The sequence below is a fragment of the Ctenopharyngodon idella genome, chromosome 16 (genome assembly GCF_019924925.1).
Source record: "Ctenopharyngodon idella isolate HZGC_01 chromosome 16, HZGC01, whole genome shotgun sequence".
Lineage (NCBI taxonomy): Eukaryota > Metazoa > Chordata > Actinopteri > Cypriniformes > Xenocyprididae > Ctenopharyngodon > Ctenopharyngodon idella.
Window position 1 is genome coordinate 54,942 of NC_067235.1, and position 17,170 is coordinate 72,111.

General features: G+C 41.3%; 1 protein-coding gene across 12 annotated transcripts in view; it reads right to left on the bottom strand.

The window, feature by feature from the left end:
- Nucleotides 1-438: 438 nt before the first annotated feature.
- Nucleotides 439-17,170, bottom strand: part of LOC127497657 (NACHT, LRR and PYD domains-containing protein 12-like) — a 62,776-nt gene continuing 46,044 nt past the window's right edge. For all 12 annotated transcript variants that reach the window (XM_051866310.1, XM_051866308.1, XM_051866306.1 and 9 more), the window contains one exon: nt 439-1,352. In XM_051866310.1, the coding sequence (XP_051722270.1) occupies nt 784-1,352 (569 nt within the window). In that variant the 3' untranslated portion in view covers nt 439-783. The remainder of the gene's footprint in view (nt 1,353-17,170) is intronic.

Below are 17,170 nucleotides of genomic sequence, written 5' to 3' on the forward strand. Positions count from 1 at the left end.
TTTAACGGCTCTGACGAATAGTTGTTCTCACTGTCCAATGACAGCGCGTGTTACATTTACAACTGACAGAGGATTGGCTCTTCAAACTGAGGTGAAAGTTGATTGGTTGCTCCACGTGTGTCCTGACCAATGGCATTTTTAACTCGATTGACAAATGGATAAAGAAAAGCTATTGGCAAATGCTTTTTAAAAAGCGATTTAAAATGATTTATTAATGTACATTTTATTGTTCTATTAATCTATGTTTTATTACATGAATCAAATAAACAGTTTTAAATTTGTTTATTTAAAAATGTCCATTTATGTTTGAATGATTAAATTGATAAATTGATTGTTGATGTTATTTTTCAGTGGGTTAGTGGATCTAAATCTTTAAGTGTCACTCCTGCTCCTCATAACGACACATAACACAATATACATGTACACTGCAGTTCAACATTTACTACAATATTTCAACATTTATTTAATCATGTGATTTTGAGTCATTAACACACACACACACACACTCACTCTCACACACACACACACACACTCACACACACACACACACACACTCACACACACACTCACACACACACACTCACACACACACACTCTCACACACACACGCACACACACACTCACTCACACACACACGCACACACACACACACACACTCATTTATTGTGTCATGATATTTCAGTATTAATGTAATGAAGAGACTCTATATCATCTCACTGTCACTGATTCATCATGAGCTCAAAGCATTATGGGTAGAATCTCTCGTCAGTCTGTTCTGATTCATCAACACAGTTTCACTGATCCATATTCAACACCAATCCCAGGATAGAGCGGTTGAGTGAATGTGGTCTGGAGTGTGTGGATGAGGATCATTGTGTCTCCAGAGACGCTGTAGAAGGACAGAGTTCCTGCACTGTGATCCACATACACTCCTACTCTATAGTGATCATCATCATCATCATCATCATTCACTCCTGCTCTCCTGATCTTGATGGGCTCTACAGGGAGAACAGTCTCTATGTTATTGTGTCTGAATGAGTAACCGACAGAAGAGCAGATCAAACTGCAGGACTGAGCATTATATCCAAACCGACACTCATGACCCCGTCCCTTCCTGCTGATGCTCTTATATGACACTGATATACACACATAATCTCCACTCCACACAATCTCCCAGTAACAGCGTCGATCACACACACTCTCTCTACACAACACCTGATGATGATAATCAAATCTGTCTGGATGATCAGGATACGACTGCGGTGTGTCAGTGCGTGTAATCACTGTGTTGCTCTCAGACAGACGGAGGTGTTTATTCACTGTGTTCAGATCCAGAGTGATCCGATGGGAATCTGATGGAGATAAAACACATCACAATCAGGAATCATCAATCTGTCCATCTTTTAATCTACACTGAAAACATGATTTCTGCTGCTTGTTAAATGAACTTCATTAAAATGAGTTAAAACCACACAATTACTGACATTCTGTCCTGATTTAATTGAGTAAATCCACTTAAACATGTCAAACTGAAGTTCACTTCATCATTTGTGTGTGGAGGACCAAACCTGCAAAAACAATAAATAAATACATAAATAAATAAATAAACATATGAAGAAACGTAAAAAAACAAAAATACATAAATGATTAAATGAATATACAAGGAAATGTGAAAAAAGAAAAATAAATGAGTATTTATAAGTTCATTTCCATTTATTAATTGTATTTATTTTTTCATTTATTTATTTACACATTTATTTAAAGGTATAAATACTCATTTATTTTTCTTTTTTCACATTTCCTTGTATATTTATTTATTTATTTATTTATTTATTTATTTATTTTTTTAATATTTCTTCATATATTTATTTATGCATTTATTTGTTTTTGCAGGTTTGGTCCTCATATTTGTGTTGAACTGAAACTGGGCAGTGTATGTTTAGTTCCCAGCATGCTTTGCTCTGGTCTGGATCTATTACAGAATCTCGAGTTCAGATCTGACGAGTTCATGTAGGATTTGTCTCAGATCTGAACTTGATTTAGGATCTTCTCCTCTCTCACAGAATCTCATCTGTAGTTGTGAATCTTAAAGCCTCCATCAGTTCGGTGATCGACTCTCAGGTCTGTTACCAAGAGCAGCTGCTGTGAAGAAACGCTCCAGATTAAAATGGAGGATCAAAACAGGTGTGATTTTGATGAAGAGCTGCAGAAAGACAAGTTTGATCAAAGCCTGTCACTGTATTTCATGAGTCTGTCATTGTTCATCAGTGTTTTGTGTCAAAGTGCAGCACATCATGTGACTCTCACAGAGTTGGTTTGGATGTTGATGTTTGACAGATATTCAGACACGAGGATTTTCAATAGATTCTCATGAATTATTATAATGGTCTTATCTGAAAAGTATTATACTGTAGAACTGAACACTGTCACCGTTTATGAGTTTTAATCCTCTTTAATGTATAGAAACCTGTAGCGCTAGCGCTTAGCCCAGATAGAGACCATTTACAAACAACACGAGGAAGAAAAAACATTAATCTGATTTTGTTCACTTTAAAGCAGTCTGTTGAACACACACACACACACACACACACACACACTCACACTCACACACACACACACACACACACACACTCACACACAACACACACACACACTCACTCACACACACACACACACACACACACACACACACACACACACACACACAACACACACACACACACTCACTCACACACACACACACACACACACACATACAACACACACACACACTCACACACACACACACACACACACACACACTCACACACACACACACACTCACTCACACACACACACACACACACACACACTGTGAGCAGCTCTACAGAAAGAAACTGTCATTATTCAGCTCAGTTCAATGTTCATTCAGTTCAATATCAGGATTGATGGAGTTCATCAGTTGTCAATCAAATCTGAATAAGCTCTTATGAACCGTCACTGATATCACTAAGATAAATATAAGAATCTTTTAAACTCCAGCCAAGCTCAAGATCACAGTGGCATTGAGAAGAAGATGTTCTGATGTTGGTTTAAGAGTCAAAAGTGATGCTGAAGATGTTCCTGAAACTCAACTATTGTGAGAAATCTCTCAAAGCCTCCTAAAGAGTGTGTGTGTTACTGCCCCCTAGAGGAACATGATGAAGTTGATCTGACTGAGATTGATATTCAAACATTTAATACATTCATTTAAATTCATACAGTGTTCAATCTCATCTTCACAGGGAGTGTCTTGATACTTGGACCTGAAAGATCATTTACACTCATATATTTATGTCATTTGTAAATCAGGATAAACGCTGCTGAATTAAATTCAAGCCTGTGTGTGTGTTAGTGTGTGTGTGTGTGTGTGTGTGTGTGTTGGTTTTTGTGGTTTATGAGGACATTGATATGAACACACGCCACACTAGAGGGACATTTTGTATTATGAGGACAGGGTCGGTGTCCTCATAATTCAGACAATGTAGAAGTGCTTCTATCGCTAGGGGGAGCTCAAAACCAACATTTCAGCTCATGTCCCCATAGCTCACAATGATCTGATTCTGTGTGTCAGCTGTGCATCGAGACAGCGCCCCTGTAGGCGGGTCAATGGTACTGCACCTCCTCATGCATATTCACACATGTATGGAATCGAGGCTTTTGATTGGCTGATCGCGAGAAGTCCTCATAATTTCGGGTTTTGTCAAACCACTGTGTGTTAATCTAATTGCCACATAACAAATAACACTGACTGAAAAAATAACCATAACAATAACAACAACAATAAAAACTAAAATAAATCGAATAAAAAGGAATAATCACACAACACCACGCCTTCTTTGATGATCTGTTCTTCGCGCCACTCCCTGTTGCTGAGACAGACACGCGCGGATCGATCATCCAGGTGAACAAACATCAGGTGAGAACTGAGATCAAATTACACCAGCTACACTTCAAGTCTAAAAACGGGTTTAATATTAATTTTATATTACGTTGGTAGTAGTTTGAAATACTCTACAGTTCATTTGACGATTATCAAATGAATTTGCATTAGCAGTTATAAGTTAGCTTTGGTGACACGTGTCTGTATTATTCACAACGCGTGAAGATTTAATTTATTATTAAACTGATTAATCACGTTATTGCCGTCAACATGTGGGCAGTGTAATGATGGTAACGTTAATGAGGTTGGCGTGTGAATCAGTATAGTTGATGCTCGTTATGTGGTGTGTGTGTCTGTGGCTCACAATAATCCAGTCCCTGTGCAATTCAGGCCTGACGATTATTCAGCAGCCCGAAGCATGCTCATTATTTGTGACTAACTAGTCCTAGTTTAAGCTTTAATTACCCTTTTTAGTTTACTGTTAGTAATGTTGCGTAGGTGTCTGTAGAGTGTGTGTATGTTAGTAAAATTGATCAATTTAGTGACAGCTGCAGTGTGTTTGAGAAAGAGGAAAGCAGCATGATTAAAACACTGTTACGTACAGAAGGGGACGGAGACACAGATACGGGTTAACAGGTTTATTGAAGGTAATGCAGAGCGTGATCAGGATGCAGGTAAGTGAATGCAGATGAATGGAACAGAGAGCTGAAGAGCTGGCACTGATACTTGACTGGATGTTTCTTTCAGGGAGCGTGGATACCAGGAGACGTGGGAACGAAGACACACCGGAGAAACACTGGAGACGAGGAGACACAGGGAATCACGGAGAACGCTGGAGACAGGTGAATCGAGAGCAAGGGAGTCCAGGAGGTAAGTGAACACAGGTAAGTGTCAACGAGACCGGACAGTGACTGTGTGAACTGGTGTGTCTTATGTGGCTGTAGTGATGAGTGTGGATTGGCGTCAGGTGGGGCTTGTTAGTATTCAGGAGAGGGAGTGCGATGTGATTGGGTGACTGTGGAGCCTGGCGTGTCTGTGACATTACCCCCCCCCCCCCCCCCCCTCCACGGTCCGCTCCTGAGGACCGTGGACCCCGACGTCGTGGTGGCCGACCTCTACCTCGGGGGGCAGGCTTACTGGGATGTCTGGCGTGGAAGTCGTCAAGGAGGCTGGGGTCTAGAACATCATTTCTCGGGACCCATGAGCGTTCTTCGGGACCATACCCTTCCCAGTCGACTAAGTACTCCAGGGAACCACCACGACGCCGGGAGTCCAAGATGTCTTTCACTTGATAGGCCACTCCGTCTTCTGCGATGAGTGGAGGAGGGGGATCTTCGGAATCGCCGGGCTCTGTGGAGGGAAGGACAGAGGGATGGTGAGGCTTTAAAAGTGACACGTGGAAAACTGGGTGGATGCGATACTCAGGAGGGAGTTGCAGGTGATAGGTGACGGGGTTGATCTGCCGGATGACGGTGAAGGGGCCAACGAACCTAGGACTCAGTTTCCTACAGGGCAGGCGCATCCTGATGTCCCTGGTTGACAGCCAGACCTTCTGCCCTGGTTGGTAGTTGGGTGCGTGGGAGCGTCGAAGGTCGGCTGTCAACCGGCGCCTGCGTAGGGCTCGCTGGAGTTGCAGATGTGCTGAGTCCCAGACCCTCTCGCTCTCCCGGAACCAGTAGTCCACTGCCGGAACGTCCGAGGGTTCTCCATCCCAGGGGAAGAGTGGGGGCTGGTAGCCGAGCACGCATTGGAAAGGTGTAAGGCCAGTAGTGGGCTGACGGAGGGAGTTCTGGGCGTACTCGGCCCAGCCCAGGAACTGGTTCCAGGAGTCCTGGTGGCCGTGACAGAAGGTACGTAGGAAACGGCCAATCTCCTGTATCTTCCTCTCCGTCTGCCCGTTTATTTGGGGATGGTAACCAGAGGAGAGGCTTACGGTCACACCTAGGAGCTTGAAGAAGGCTTTCCAGACTCGGGATGTGAACTGGGTACCACGGTCCGAAACAATGTCCTCAGGTAATCCATAATAACGAAAGACGTGGTTAAATAATAGTTCTGCTGTTTCCATGGCAGTGGGGAGTCTAGACAGGGGAACTAAGCGAAAGGACTTGGAAAAGCGGTCGACAATGACCAGTACACAGGTGCAACCATTGGAGACAGGAAGGTCGGTGATGAAGTCCACTCCTAGGTGTGACCATGGGCGAGTGGGAACGGGCAGAGGTAGGAGTTTTCCGGAGGGAAGATGGCGTGGGCTTTTGGAGATGGCACATTCCCTGCACCCTTGTTTTAAATTGCATAATCTCTCACCAATCGACGAGTCCCAGGCGGGTTTGCCAAAAACTTCCTTGAAATGAGTTGTGAAACTTGACAAGGATGATACTACAGGGTTATTTAAATTCCAAAGAGGTTCAGCCCATCGCAGTGCTTTTCCGTGGAGTTGAGAGATTATGAAAGCCACCTTAGAACGATCGTCGGGGTACAGGTGCGGTTGCATCTCCAGGACCAGCGAACATTGCAGGAGAAAACCGTTGCAATCCTCCGCCAGACCAGAGAAGGGCGCCGGTTTGGCCATGGGACTGGCGACCACGGGAGGTGAAGGAACTGCGGCGGTGGATGCGGAAGTGTTCGCTGGTGTTGTTGCCGTGGAGGTGCTGGTGAAAGTGCGACGAAGAGCAGTGACCAACTCTTGAATGGGATCCGGGGTGCTCATGCTGTTACCTGAGCGGTGTCGGTCCGGTCTTCTGTTATGTACAGAAGGGGACGGAGACACAGATACGGGTTAACAGGTTTATTGAAGGTAATGCAGAGCGTGATCAGGATGCAGGTAAGTGAATGCAGATGAATGGAACAGAGAGCTGAAGAGCTGGCACTGATACTTGACTGGATGTTTCTTTCAGGGAGCGTGGATACCAGGAGACGTGGGAACGAAGACACACCGGAGAAACACTGGAGACGAGGAGACACAGGGAATCATGGAGAACGCTGGAGACAGGTGAATCGAGAGCAAGGGAGTCCAGGAGGTAAGTGAACACAGGTAAGTGTCAACGAGACCGGACAGTGACTGTGTGAACTGGTGAGTCTTTTATGTGGCTGTAGTGATGAGTGTGGATTGGCGTCAGGTGGGGCTTGTTAGTATTCAGGAGAGGGAGTGCGATGTGATTGGGTGACTGTGGAGCCTGGCGTGTCTGTGACAAACACACACAAGGTCCATGTTTTTACTGTTTAACTAGTGATACTTCCTGGTATTACATCCTGCTATGTAAATAATAATAATCGTTATTGTTAATAATTTTACTGTTATAACAAATAAAGGTGTAAAACAGTTGATTAGGTCAGTGATATCTAAAAGTCATGTTGTAAAGTGATTAAAAACATCATGTGGCCTTTGCAGGAGACGGCAGCTACAGCGTCCCGGAGGACCAAATTGAAACCCAAAGAAGAAGCAGCATATTTTCATCCATCCTTAAAGATAATAAAATATATAAATGCATTTAAAGGTAACACAGGCCCATGTTTAAGTATTGTTTTAATTCGCCCCTTTTCCTGACTAATGTGTCCTTTGATAGGTCGAGGAGTGTTCAGTTGTTGGAGATGGCACATTCCCTGCACCCTTGTTTTAAATTGCATAATCTCTCACCAATCGACGAGTCCCAGGCGGGTTTGCCAAAAACTTCCTTGAAATGAGTTGTGAAACTTGACAAGGATGATACTACAGGGTTATTTAAATTCCAAAGAGGTTCAGCCCATCGCAGTGCTTTTCCGTGGAGTTGAGAGATTATGAAAGCCACCTTAGAACGATCGTCGGGGTACAGGTGCGGTTGCATCTCCAGGACCAGCGAACATTGCAGGAGAAAACCGTTGCAATCCTCCGCCAGACCAGAGAAGGGCGCCGGTTTGGCCATGGGACTGGCGACCACGGGAGGTGAAGGAACTGCGGCGGTGGATGCGGAAGTGTTCGCTGGTGTTGTTGCCGTGGAGGTGCTGGTGAAAGTGCGACGAAGAGCAGTGACCAACTCTTGAATGGGATCCGGGGTGCTCATGCTGTTACCTGAGCGGTGTCGGTCCGGTCTTCTGTTATGTACAGAAGGGGACGGAGACACAGATACGGGTTAACAGGTTTATTGAAGGTAATGCAGAGCGTGATCAGGATGCAGGTAAGTGAATGCAGATGAATGGAACAGAGAGCTGAAGAGCTGGCACTGATACTTGACTGGATGTTTCTTTCAGGGAGCGTGGATACCAGGAGACGTGGGAACGAAGACACACCGGAGAAACACTGGAGACGAGGAGACACAGGGAATCATGGAGAACGCTGGAGACAGGTGAATCGAGAGCAAGGGAGTCCAGGAGGTAAGTGAACACAGGTAAGTGTCAACGAGACCGGACAGTGACTGTGTGAACTGGTGAGTCTTTTATGTGGCTGTAGTGATGAGTGTGGATTGGCGTCAGGTGGGGCTTGTTAGTATTCAGGAGAGGGAGTGCGATGTGATTGGGTGACTGTGGAGCCTGGCGTGTCTGTGACAAACACACACAAGGTCCATGTTTTTACTGTTTAACTAGTGATACTTCCTGGTATTACATCCTGCTATGTAAATAATAATAATCGTTATTGTTAATAATTTTACTGTTATAACAAATAAAGGTGTAAAACAGTTGATTAGGTCAGTGATATCTAAAAGTCATGTTGTAAAGTGATTAAAAACATCATGTGGCCTTTGCAGGAGACGGCAGCTACAGCGTCCCGGAGGACCAAATTGAAACCCAAAGAAGAAGCAGCATATTTTCATCCATCCTTAAAGATAATAAAATATATAAATGCATTTAAAGGTAACACAGGCCCATGTTTAAGTATTGTTTTAATTCGCCCCTTTTCCTGACTAATGTGTCCTTTGATAGGTCGAGGAGTGTTCAGTTGTCGCCACTTCCAAAAAGGGAACTTCCTTGTTGAATACAGAGGAGAAGTCCTTAATAAACAACAATATGAAAGAAGACAGAGTTTATCATCGTGCACTTGAAGTATTTTTCTTTGAATTGCGCTATAATATGGTAAGTATATTACAGTACCTCATTTACAATGTCTTGGAAAATGTACAAAGCTGCAGGTCAACCAGAGATACAAAGTCAGCTTTTTCTGACTCTATTCCAGTAGCAGTAATGATGAACTAGGATGAAGACTGGCCGGAAACATGATGTAGTTATTCAGTGAAACCTGCGATGACTTATGAGATTCAGTCAGTGTTATTACAGCATGCAGTTAGTGTTGTGTTCTTGCTGCTTCAGGATTGATGCTGCCAGAGATGATGATTCTTTGGGCAGACTTGTGAATGATGACCACAAGAACCCCAACAGTAAAATGAGAACGATCACTGTGGACCGGAAGCCCCATCTCTGCTCATTCGCAGTAAAGGACATCAGTCCCGGGGAGGAGATAACGGATAACTATGGGGATTGGCCATGGAGAAGCAAGGTATTTACAGAAATGATTTTTTTACCAGCATAGTTTTCTGAGCAAATTAAGCTTCAACATATGGAGTGGTTTTGAATGTTCCCAGTATAGTCAGAGGTTTTAAAACACTGTTGTCATAAAACATAGGTTAAACTCCAAACAACCATGTTGCAAATGGAAATATTATGTAAACCTAAAGATATTCATGCTACTCTAAATGATTGCTCTTTGTGATTTTAAGCGATGTTTGAGTTTGAAAGTGCCTATTGTACTCTAAAAGCTTTAATCTATTTATACTAATCTAAACACCGTTTACCTATAGAGTATGTCATTGATGTGGAGAAGTTAAAGTAGTTCATTTTGAATCCACACAGGTGACTTCTGAGACAGAACAGTCTTATGGTTTGGTGATCCTCATCAAGCCTTAATGACACTCAGCAGGAACTTTATTTGTCTTAACTTCAGTGTTATATAAGGGTTGATCTATCCGTTTAAAAGTGAAAATGCAGTGTTATTTCACATTTGCTTATTAGATTTCTCTAGTAAGCTGTATTTATATGAACAGTAATATTAGTAGACTTCCTGAAAAATAAGTTAAGCACTGTTTATTTCATTTGAATCTTTGTTTTATTGTATTTGTCCATTTCTTTGTACTTTTTTCCATGTATTTATTGTATCTTATAAACAATGCATGCACACTGGTGCATTTACAAATAGATGTTTTATTTTGTTCAAACATTACAGTTTCTTTTGCTATAGATATTTATTGTACAGTTTGGAATATGAAGCAGTGTTAATTTTTTTTCTTCATGAAAACAACAAAAAGAACAGATCAGAATACTGTTAAAGTACCAGATCGATAAGCAGTATCGGCAAGAGGAGTAATATGTACCATTTAAGTTTTGGCAAAATGATGCAGAATCTCCATTCGTTGCTTAGTTTGACTTTTCACGCTGACAAGATACTGTCCTCACAAAAAGCCATACCAGTGAGGACTGTGTGCTGGAGTACATTCTCACACATGTTAACTGTTAATCTATGAATTCACCTGTATTATCTGTTATTCTGCAATTAATGTTCCCTAAACTCCTTTTCTCTCTCTCCCACAAGATCTGTACACCTGATCCTCAGCTGACACTTTATGACACCACTCAACAGGTAATGTGTTTACCACTGGAAATATGCATCCACTTCTTATGTTCTTTAATTGTCAAAGACATATTGATTTACATCGAGTAAATGGTTAGTTATAAGAATGTTTTATTAACATTTGTCTCATATTTCTCATAAAGCAGTACACATGATTTCCTGCTTATCTGTGTTTACAAATGTTTAAAAATATTTCATAGGTGATATCTGAGACAGAACGACAGTCCAATGGTTTGGTCAGCTGTGAAGCAGACGATGGATCAGAGGAGGTGTGTGTGTGTGTGTGTGTGTGTGTGTGACCTAGAAAGGGTTTGACTAAGGTAAGGGAACCCTGCTCCTGAAGAGCCTGTGCCCAACAGAGTTTAGGTTCCACCCTAATATAAGGGTGTTTTCACACCTGAGCATTTGTTTCAGAACCTGGTGTGTTTCCTTCCTTGGCTCGGTTCGTTTAGGCATATGTGAACACGGCAATCGCGCTCGTGCCAAAACAGTCGCTCCAAGATCGCCTGAACGAGGTCATCTTGGCCCGATTGCAAACAAACTCTGGAGCGGTTCACTTGTGGTGTGTAAGCAATCCGTCCCAACGGACCAACAAACCAAACGATATCATATCTCATAATGGGAAATGTGTTTATAAAATGCAGCAGTGTTTGATTCTGTGATTGAGCTCATTAGTTACTGCAGTTAAAACCAGAGAGCACCTCTTCATCTTAAAATGTTGTGTAATCACGCTTATCCGTGCAAGAACGCTGTCCCGGCGAGCTGTTGATTCCCGCTCTAGCTGCATTATAACATTCCTATAGTGTTTGTGTGTGTCTCGACAGTAGCTACTAAACAAGCCACAATATGCTCATGAAGTGAACCTGTCAAGGGTAAGGGTAGATGTAAGGGTCAGTATTTTGTTCTTATAAGTATATAAATATATTTTCTTTCTTTTTTTAATATAAACACTGCCTGTGTCACACTTTCTCAGTGTCTGCCTTGAGTTTTGTTTCATGCTCTAATAATTCATCTGTTTAGTAATTTTTCTTATTTTTCTCATCTTTCTTACACTTTCATTCACACTGATTATACACTGTTATTCCACTCATCACATTTTGAATTTTTTTTTTTTCTTTACCTGGACCACTTTCTTTTACCCTCAATATATTTGAGTCACTCTCTCCCTCCTGTTTTTCTAGTTACATTCTCTCATTTATTTTTCAATCTTTATTTTTATTTTATTCTGTCCATCCATCATAATTTCATTTACACTACCTCTAACACTGCTACTTCAACATTTTCTCTTCCGTCTTTATCGCACATACTTTCTCCATCATTACCTCTCTCTTTTGTCATCTGTGTGTCTGTCTGTCATATCATCAGTAACACACTCTGCTTCTATTGACCTATCACTTTCTTTACAACTATCTTTTTTTTCCCTTCTTTTTTCCCTTTGCAACTTTCTTAATTGTTTAAATGCTATTAAAGAAAAAATAAATGAATCACATCAAACGACCACAAGTTTGATTTATCCTCTGTCTAGTTTGCTCCTGCTTTTGGCATAAAACTTGCTATGATAAACATGTGAAGCCCAAACCTGACCCCTGAACACCGGTAAGTGTATTTTATCAAATTCTCTCTAAATGTATTGATTGACCCAAAAATGAAGATTTACTGATTATTTCCTCACCCATCAAAGATGTATATGGCTTTTTTTGAAGAAGGGCATGTGCATATTTGATGGCCAGGGATTGAGTAAATAAACATTTTTCACTTTTGGGTTAACTTTTCCTTCCTGAAGTTTTTCTTTTTTAGATTTTTTTTTCCCCCCCAGAATTCTGAGGAACAGTTTTCCAGTGAGGACATGTCAGATCAGGACTATATACCCGATTCTTTAGACAGTTCTGAAGAGAGCGCAGTTTATTCAGAACTCGAGCATCCTAAACCAATCTCAAACAAACAAAATGTGTCCTGCATTGAATCAACTGCAGAAATTCAAAATGGCAGACAACATCAAGAGAACCTCACAGGTAAACACTCTCTGCTGAAAGATCCAGTTCAAGTATCAGATGTTCACAGTGAAAAAAGGACTGGTAATACTGAAGAAAAGTCTTTAGAGGATAGCACAAGAATTGGGGAAAATCCATGTGTACAGTCATCTAATGTGTCCTCTTCAGTAAACAAAAAGAATTAATGCTACATTTGTGGCAAACCACAGTCAAAATTTACATGTCACTTAAAAATCCATGAAAAAACAAACGTGGATGTTGCTCGGGTCTTGGCACTGCCAAAATGCTCAAAAGAACGCAAAACAATGCTGGACAAACTGAGGAACAAAGGGAACTATGAACACAGTTCAGGTGTTTTAGCGAGTGGGACAGGGTTGTTAAAATTTAGATGCAAACCAAAGAAAAAATATAAATCAGAAGATTATGTGCCTTGTATGTATTGCCCTGCCATGTTTCTTCGGAGAAATCTGTGGCGACACGTTCGAAATTGCCTTTCCAAACCAGTGGAGGATCGGGCAGAGCCAGGAAGAACTAGGGTCTTGTCTTTGGCAACAATGTCTAATGCAGCCCCGTGTCAACAGATATCACTGGGTGTTTGGAAGCTGTTGACTGTTATGAAAGATGATGACATCTCTGCTGCTGTCCGGAGTGACTTCTGCACTCTTCAGCTGGCCCAGTCATTTTTCAATAAACATGGACAGGATCCCACTAAATATGACTATATTCGACAGAAGCTCCGGGAAGTTGGTAGACTTCTCCTGATCCTGCGACGAGAGTTTTCAATACAGACTCTTGAGGATGCTGTAAGACCTGCCAATTTTAAGGTGCTTATCCAAGCTGTCAAGAAGTTGTCTGGGTTTAATGATGAAATCACTCCTACCAGACTCCAGGCCTTGCTCTCAAGTTGGGTCACTCATTGCAAAAGATCTGTAACATTATACACTGCAGAGCTTTAATGGCAGAAGACACTGAGGGGATAAGGTCAACCCAGACATTCAGAAAGCTGTACAGCACGAAGTGGGCTGAACTTATTTCCCACACAGCTTTGGCTACCTTGAGTGAGGCACACTTTAACAAACCATCCACCATCCCCTTCACAGAGGATGTTCAGTGTCTTCAGCAGCATCTTGAAAAGGTGGCAGATTTAGCATCTGAGAACTTGAAAAAGACCCCATCAGCACAAGCCTATGGGGAACTTTGCAGAGCAGCTCTAGCTAAAGTAATACTGTTCAACCCAAGACGTGGAGGAAAAAAACATCCTTGAAAGGGACACAGCTCCCCTCCATGCGGATGTTGCTGCTGGCCTAACAAAGTTTGAAGAAAAACTTTGTGCACGTTTTAGTCGGGTGGAGGTAAACGGGGGCGAAAAGTTGCAGTGTTGCTATCGCCAGACATAGTTGATGCCTTAACACACCTCATAAGGTGAAGGAAAGAGTGTGAAGTCCCAGAAGAAAACTCATTCCTCTTTGGGAGACCAAATTGTTTGACTCCATATCGAGGAAAAGATTGTCTGAGGAATTACACCAATGAGTGTGGTGCAAAAAAACCTGAATTCCTCAGATCAACACAACTGCGAAAGCATGTGGCAACTCTGGCTCAGGTGTTAAACTTAAAAAATCACGAGCTCAACCAAGCTGCGGACTTTCTGGCCCACGATATTCGAGTGCACCGAGAGCACTATCGACTTCCAGAGGCCACAACACCGTTAGCCAAGATATCAAAACTGGTACTTGAAATGGAGAAAGGCTCCCTTGCAAATCTTCAGGGGAAAACACTAGAGGAAACAGAAATCGAAGGTATGCAGGATAATCCCTTACATGCAGACCTTCAGATCTTTCACAGGTGTAATATTCATCAAATTTCATTGATCATTATGTGTCATTTGCAATGTAAACTCATTTGATGCTTTTTTTGTCAGATAACTTGGACTTTACTGATTCAGAGCAAAGTGAAGACAGTGATGCTGAGGAGACATGCCCACAGACAATAACAGAAATGGGTAAAAGCACATAAATATACAAAGATCAAAACATTAAATTCAACATGTGACATCTACCATATAGTGCACCAGATCTTATACAGTAGTTTCAACTTTAGTGCTTTCAGTTTTAACTGTTTTTGTTTGTGATGTGGATATCTTTCTAGAGATTTGCAGTTTCATCTTAATGTAGAACAGTTTGTTTTTGTGTGTGAATGTCTGAACCTGACACCAGAGCTGAGCTCTACTGTTCATACCACAGGAACGAAGAGAGCTGGGAATCAGGGTATCTTCCGGTCATTCGTTTATTGAGTCAATATTGAAATCAGAAAAATGAGAGAACCACACTTTTTCGTTTTTTATTTAAAAAAATAAAATAAAATTGGCTTGATTTTTCATTTTTTCTTTCTGGGGTTGGAAACAAATAATCAGTTTGAATATTCGATCTCTACATGTGGGCGGGAATGAAACGCCTCTTTCCGCTGATTGGTCAACCAGACATCAAACCATGCCATCATCAGTTGTTCTTTTTTTTTTGTGGAAAGAAATGAAAGAAATTAATACTTTTATTCAGCAAGAATGCATTAAATTGATCACAAGTGACAGTAAAAACATTTATAATGCTGCAGAAGCTTTCTATTTCAGATCAGTGCTGTTCTTTTGAACTTTCTATTCATCAAATAATTCTGAAAAGAATTCTACACAATTCTTGAGCAGCAAATCATCATATCAGAATGATTTCTGAAGGATCATGTGACACTGAAGACTGGAGTAATGATGCTGAAAATTCAGCTTTGATCACAGGAATAAATTATATTTTACTATATATTCACATAGAAAACAGCTGATTTACATTGTAATAATATTTCACAATTTTACTGTTTTTACTGTATTTTGGATCAAATAAATGAAGTCTTGGTGAGCAGAAGAGACTTCTTTTAATAATAATAAATCTTACTGTTCTAATAATTTTGGCCACACTGTATCTGGGAAAAGAAATGATCACTACAACTTCTGAAAGTGACCAGAAGTGTTTTAGCATTACTTAAAAAGTAATGTCACAAATCTGACAATGTCATTTTAACATCAATGTAAACAAAAATGAAAACATTTTATGCCAGTATTTAAATACCAAAAACTCTTTGCTTGAAAATATATAGTTATATCAACCTAAATCTGAACATCAGGAACATCCAGGAAAACAAAAACACCTGAAACTAGGGCTGGACGATTAGTTATTTTTATTATTTTATCTTTGTTATTAAAAAACTACAAACAATAGGACAAATTATTACTTGAAATCTTTTCGAGATCTCGACGAGGAACCGCTTCTCCCCTCTTCGCGAAGCGGAACGCGACGCCGTAGTCATCGGTGACTCTATCGTTCGTCAGGTTCACGCTACCTCAGCTAAAGGTAAGGTGCGTCACTGTTTTCCTGGTGCTCGTGTTCTCCATGTCGCTGCGCAGGTTCCCACGATCCTGAATGCTGACGAGAGCATCGGGGCTGGTGTTCTGCACGCGGGGGTAAATGACGCCAGGCTGCGGCAGACGGAGGTGCTGAAGCAGGACTTCAGGAGCCTGATCGAGACGGTACGAGCCACATCACCCGCGACGAGGATCATCGTGTCCGGACCGCTTCCGACGTACCGATGTGGACATGAAAGGTTCAGTAGATTATTTGCTTTAAATGAATGGTTGATGTCTTGGTGTACTGAACAGAAGCTGCTCTTTATAAATAATTTGAATCTTTTCTGGGAGCAACCTAGGCTCTTCCGTGCTGATGGCCTGCACCCCAGCAGAATCGGAGCTGATCTTCTGTCGGAGAACATCTCCATGATGCTTTGCACCGTATGACTAGTAAGTCAAACCTCAAATCACAGTCTGTGTTCTGCCCACTTAACTGATAGAAATGTGAGTGTAGTACAGTCTATAGAAATTGTGTCTATTCCCCGAATAGTGAGGTTTAACAATAAAAATAAAGGATCTAGAAAAAATCTGATGGTGATCAAACCAGAAATTTGCAAAATTACTAAACAGAAACAATTTCTAAAGCTAGGGCTACTAAACATTAGATCGCTGACACCTAAGGCGGTTATTATAAATGAAATGATCACAGATAATAGTCTTGATGTAATTTGCCTTACTGAAACATGGCTTAAACCAAATGATTATTTCGCGCTTAATGAGTCTAGTCCACCTGGCTACTGTTATAAAAACAAGTCCCGTCTGATAGGCCGTAGCGGTGGTGTTGCAACAATCTATAGAGATATTCTTAATGTTAGTCAGAAAACAAACTACATGTTTAATTCATTTGAAGTTCTCGTGCTAAACGTTACACTCTCAGATATAAGTAAAAAGTCGCTACTATCTCTTGCTTTGGCTACCGTTTATAGACCTCCAGGGCCTTATGTTGATTTCCTAAAAGAGTTTGCAGACTTTCTCTCAGACCTATTGGTCAACGTTGATAAAGCGCTGATTGTTGGAGATTTTAACATTCATGTAGACGATACAAATGATGCGTTAGGGGCTGCGTTTACAGATTTACTAAACTCGTTTGGGGTCAAACAAAACGTCACTGGACCCACTCACCGTCTTAATCATACACTAGATTTAATTATATCACATGGAATCAATCCTACTGATATAGAAATTATACCGCAAAGTGATGATATCACTGATCATTACCTTGTAACATGCGTACTGCATAC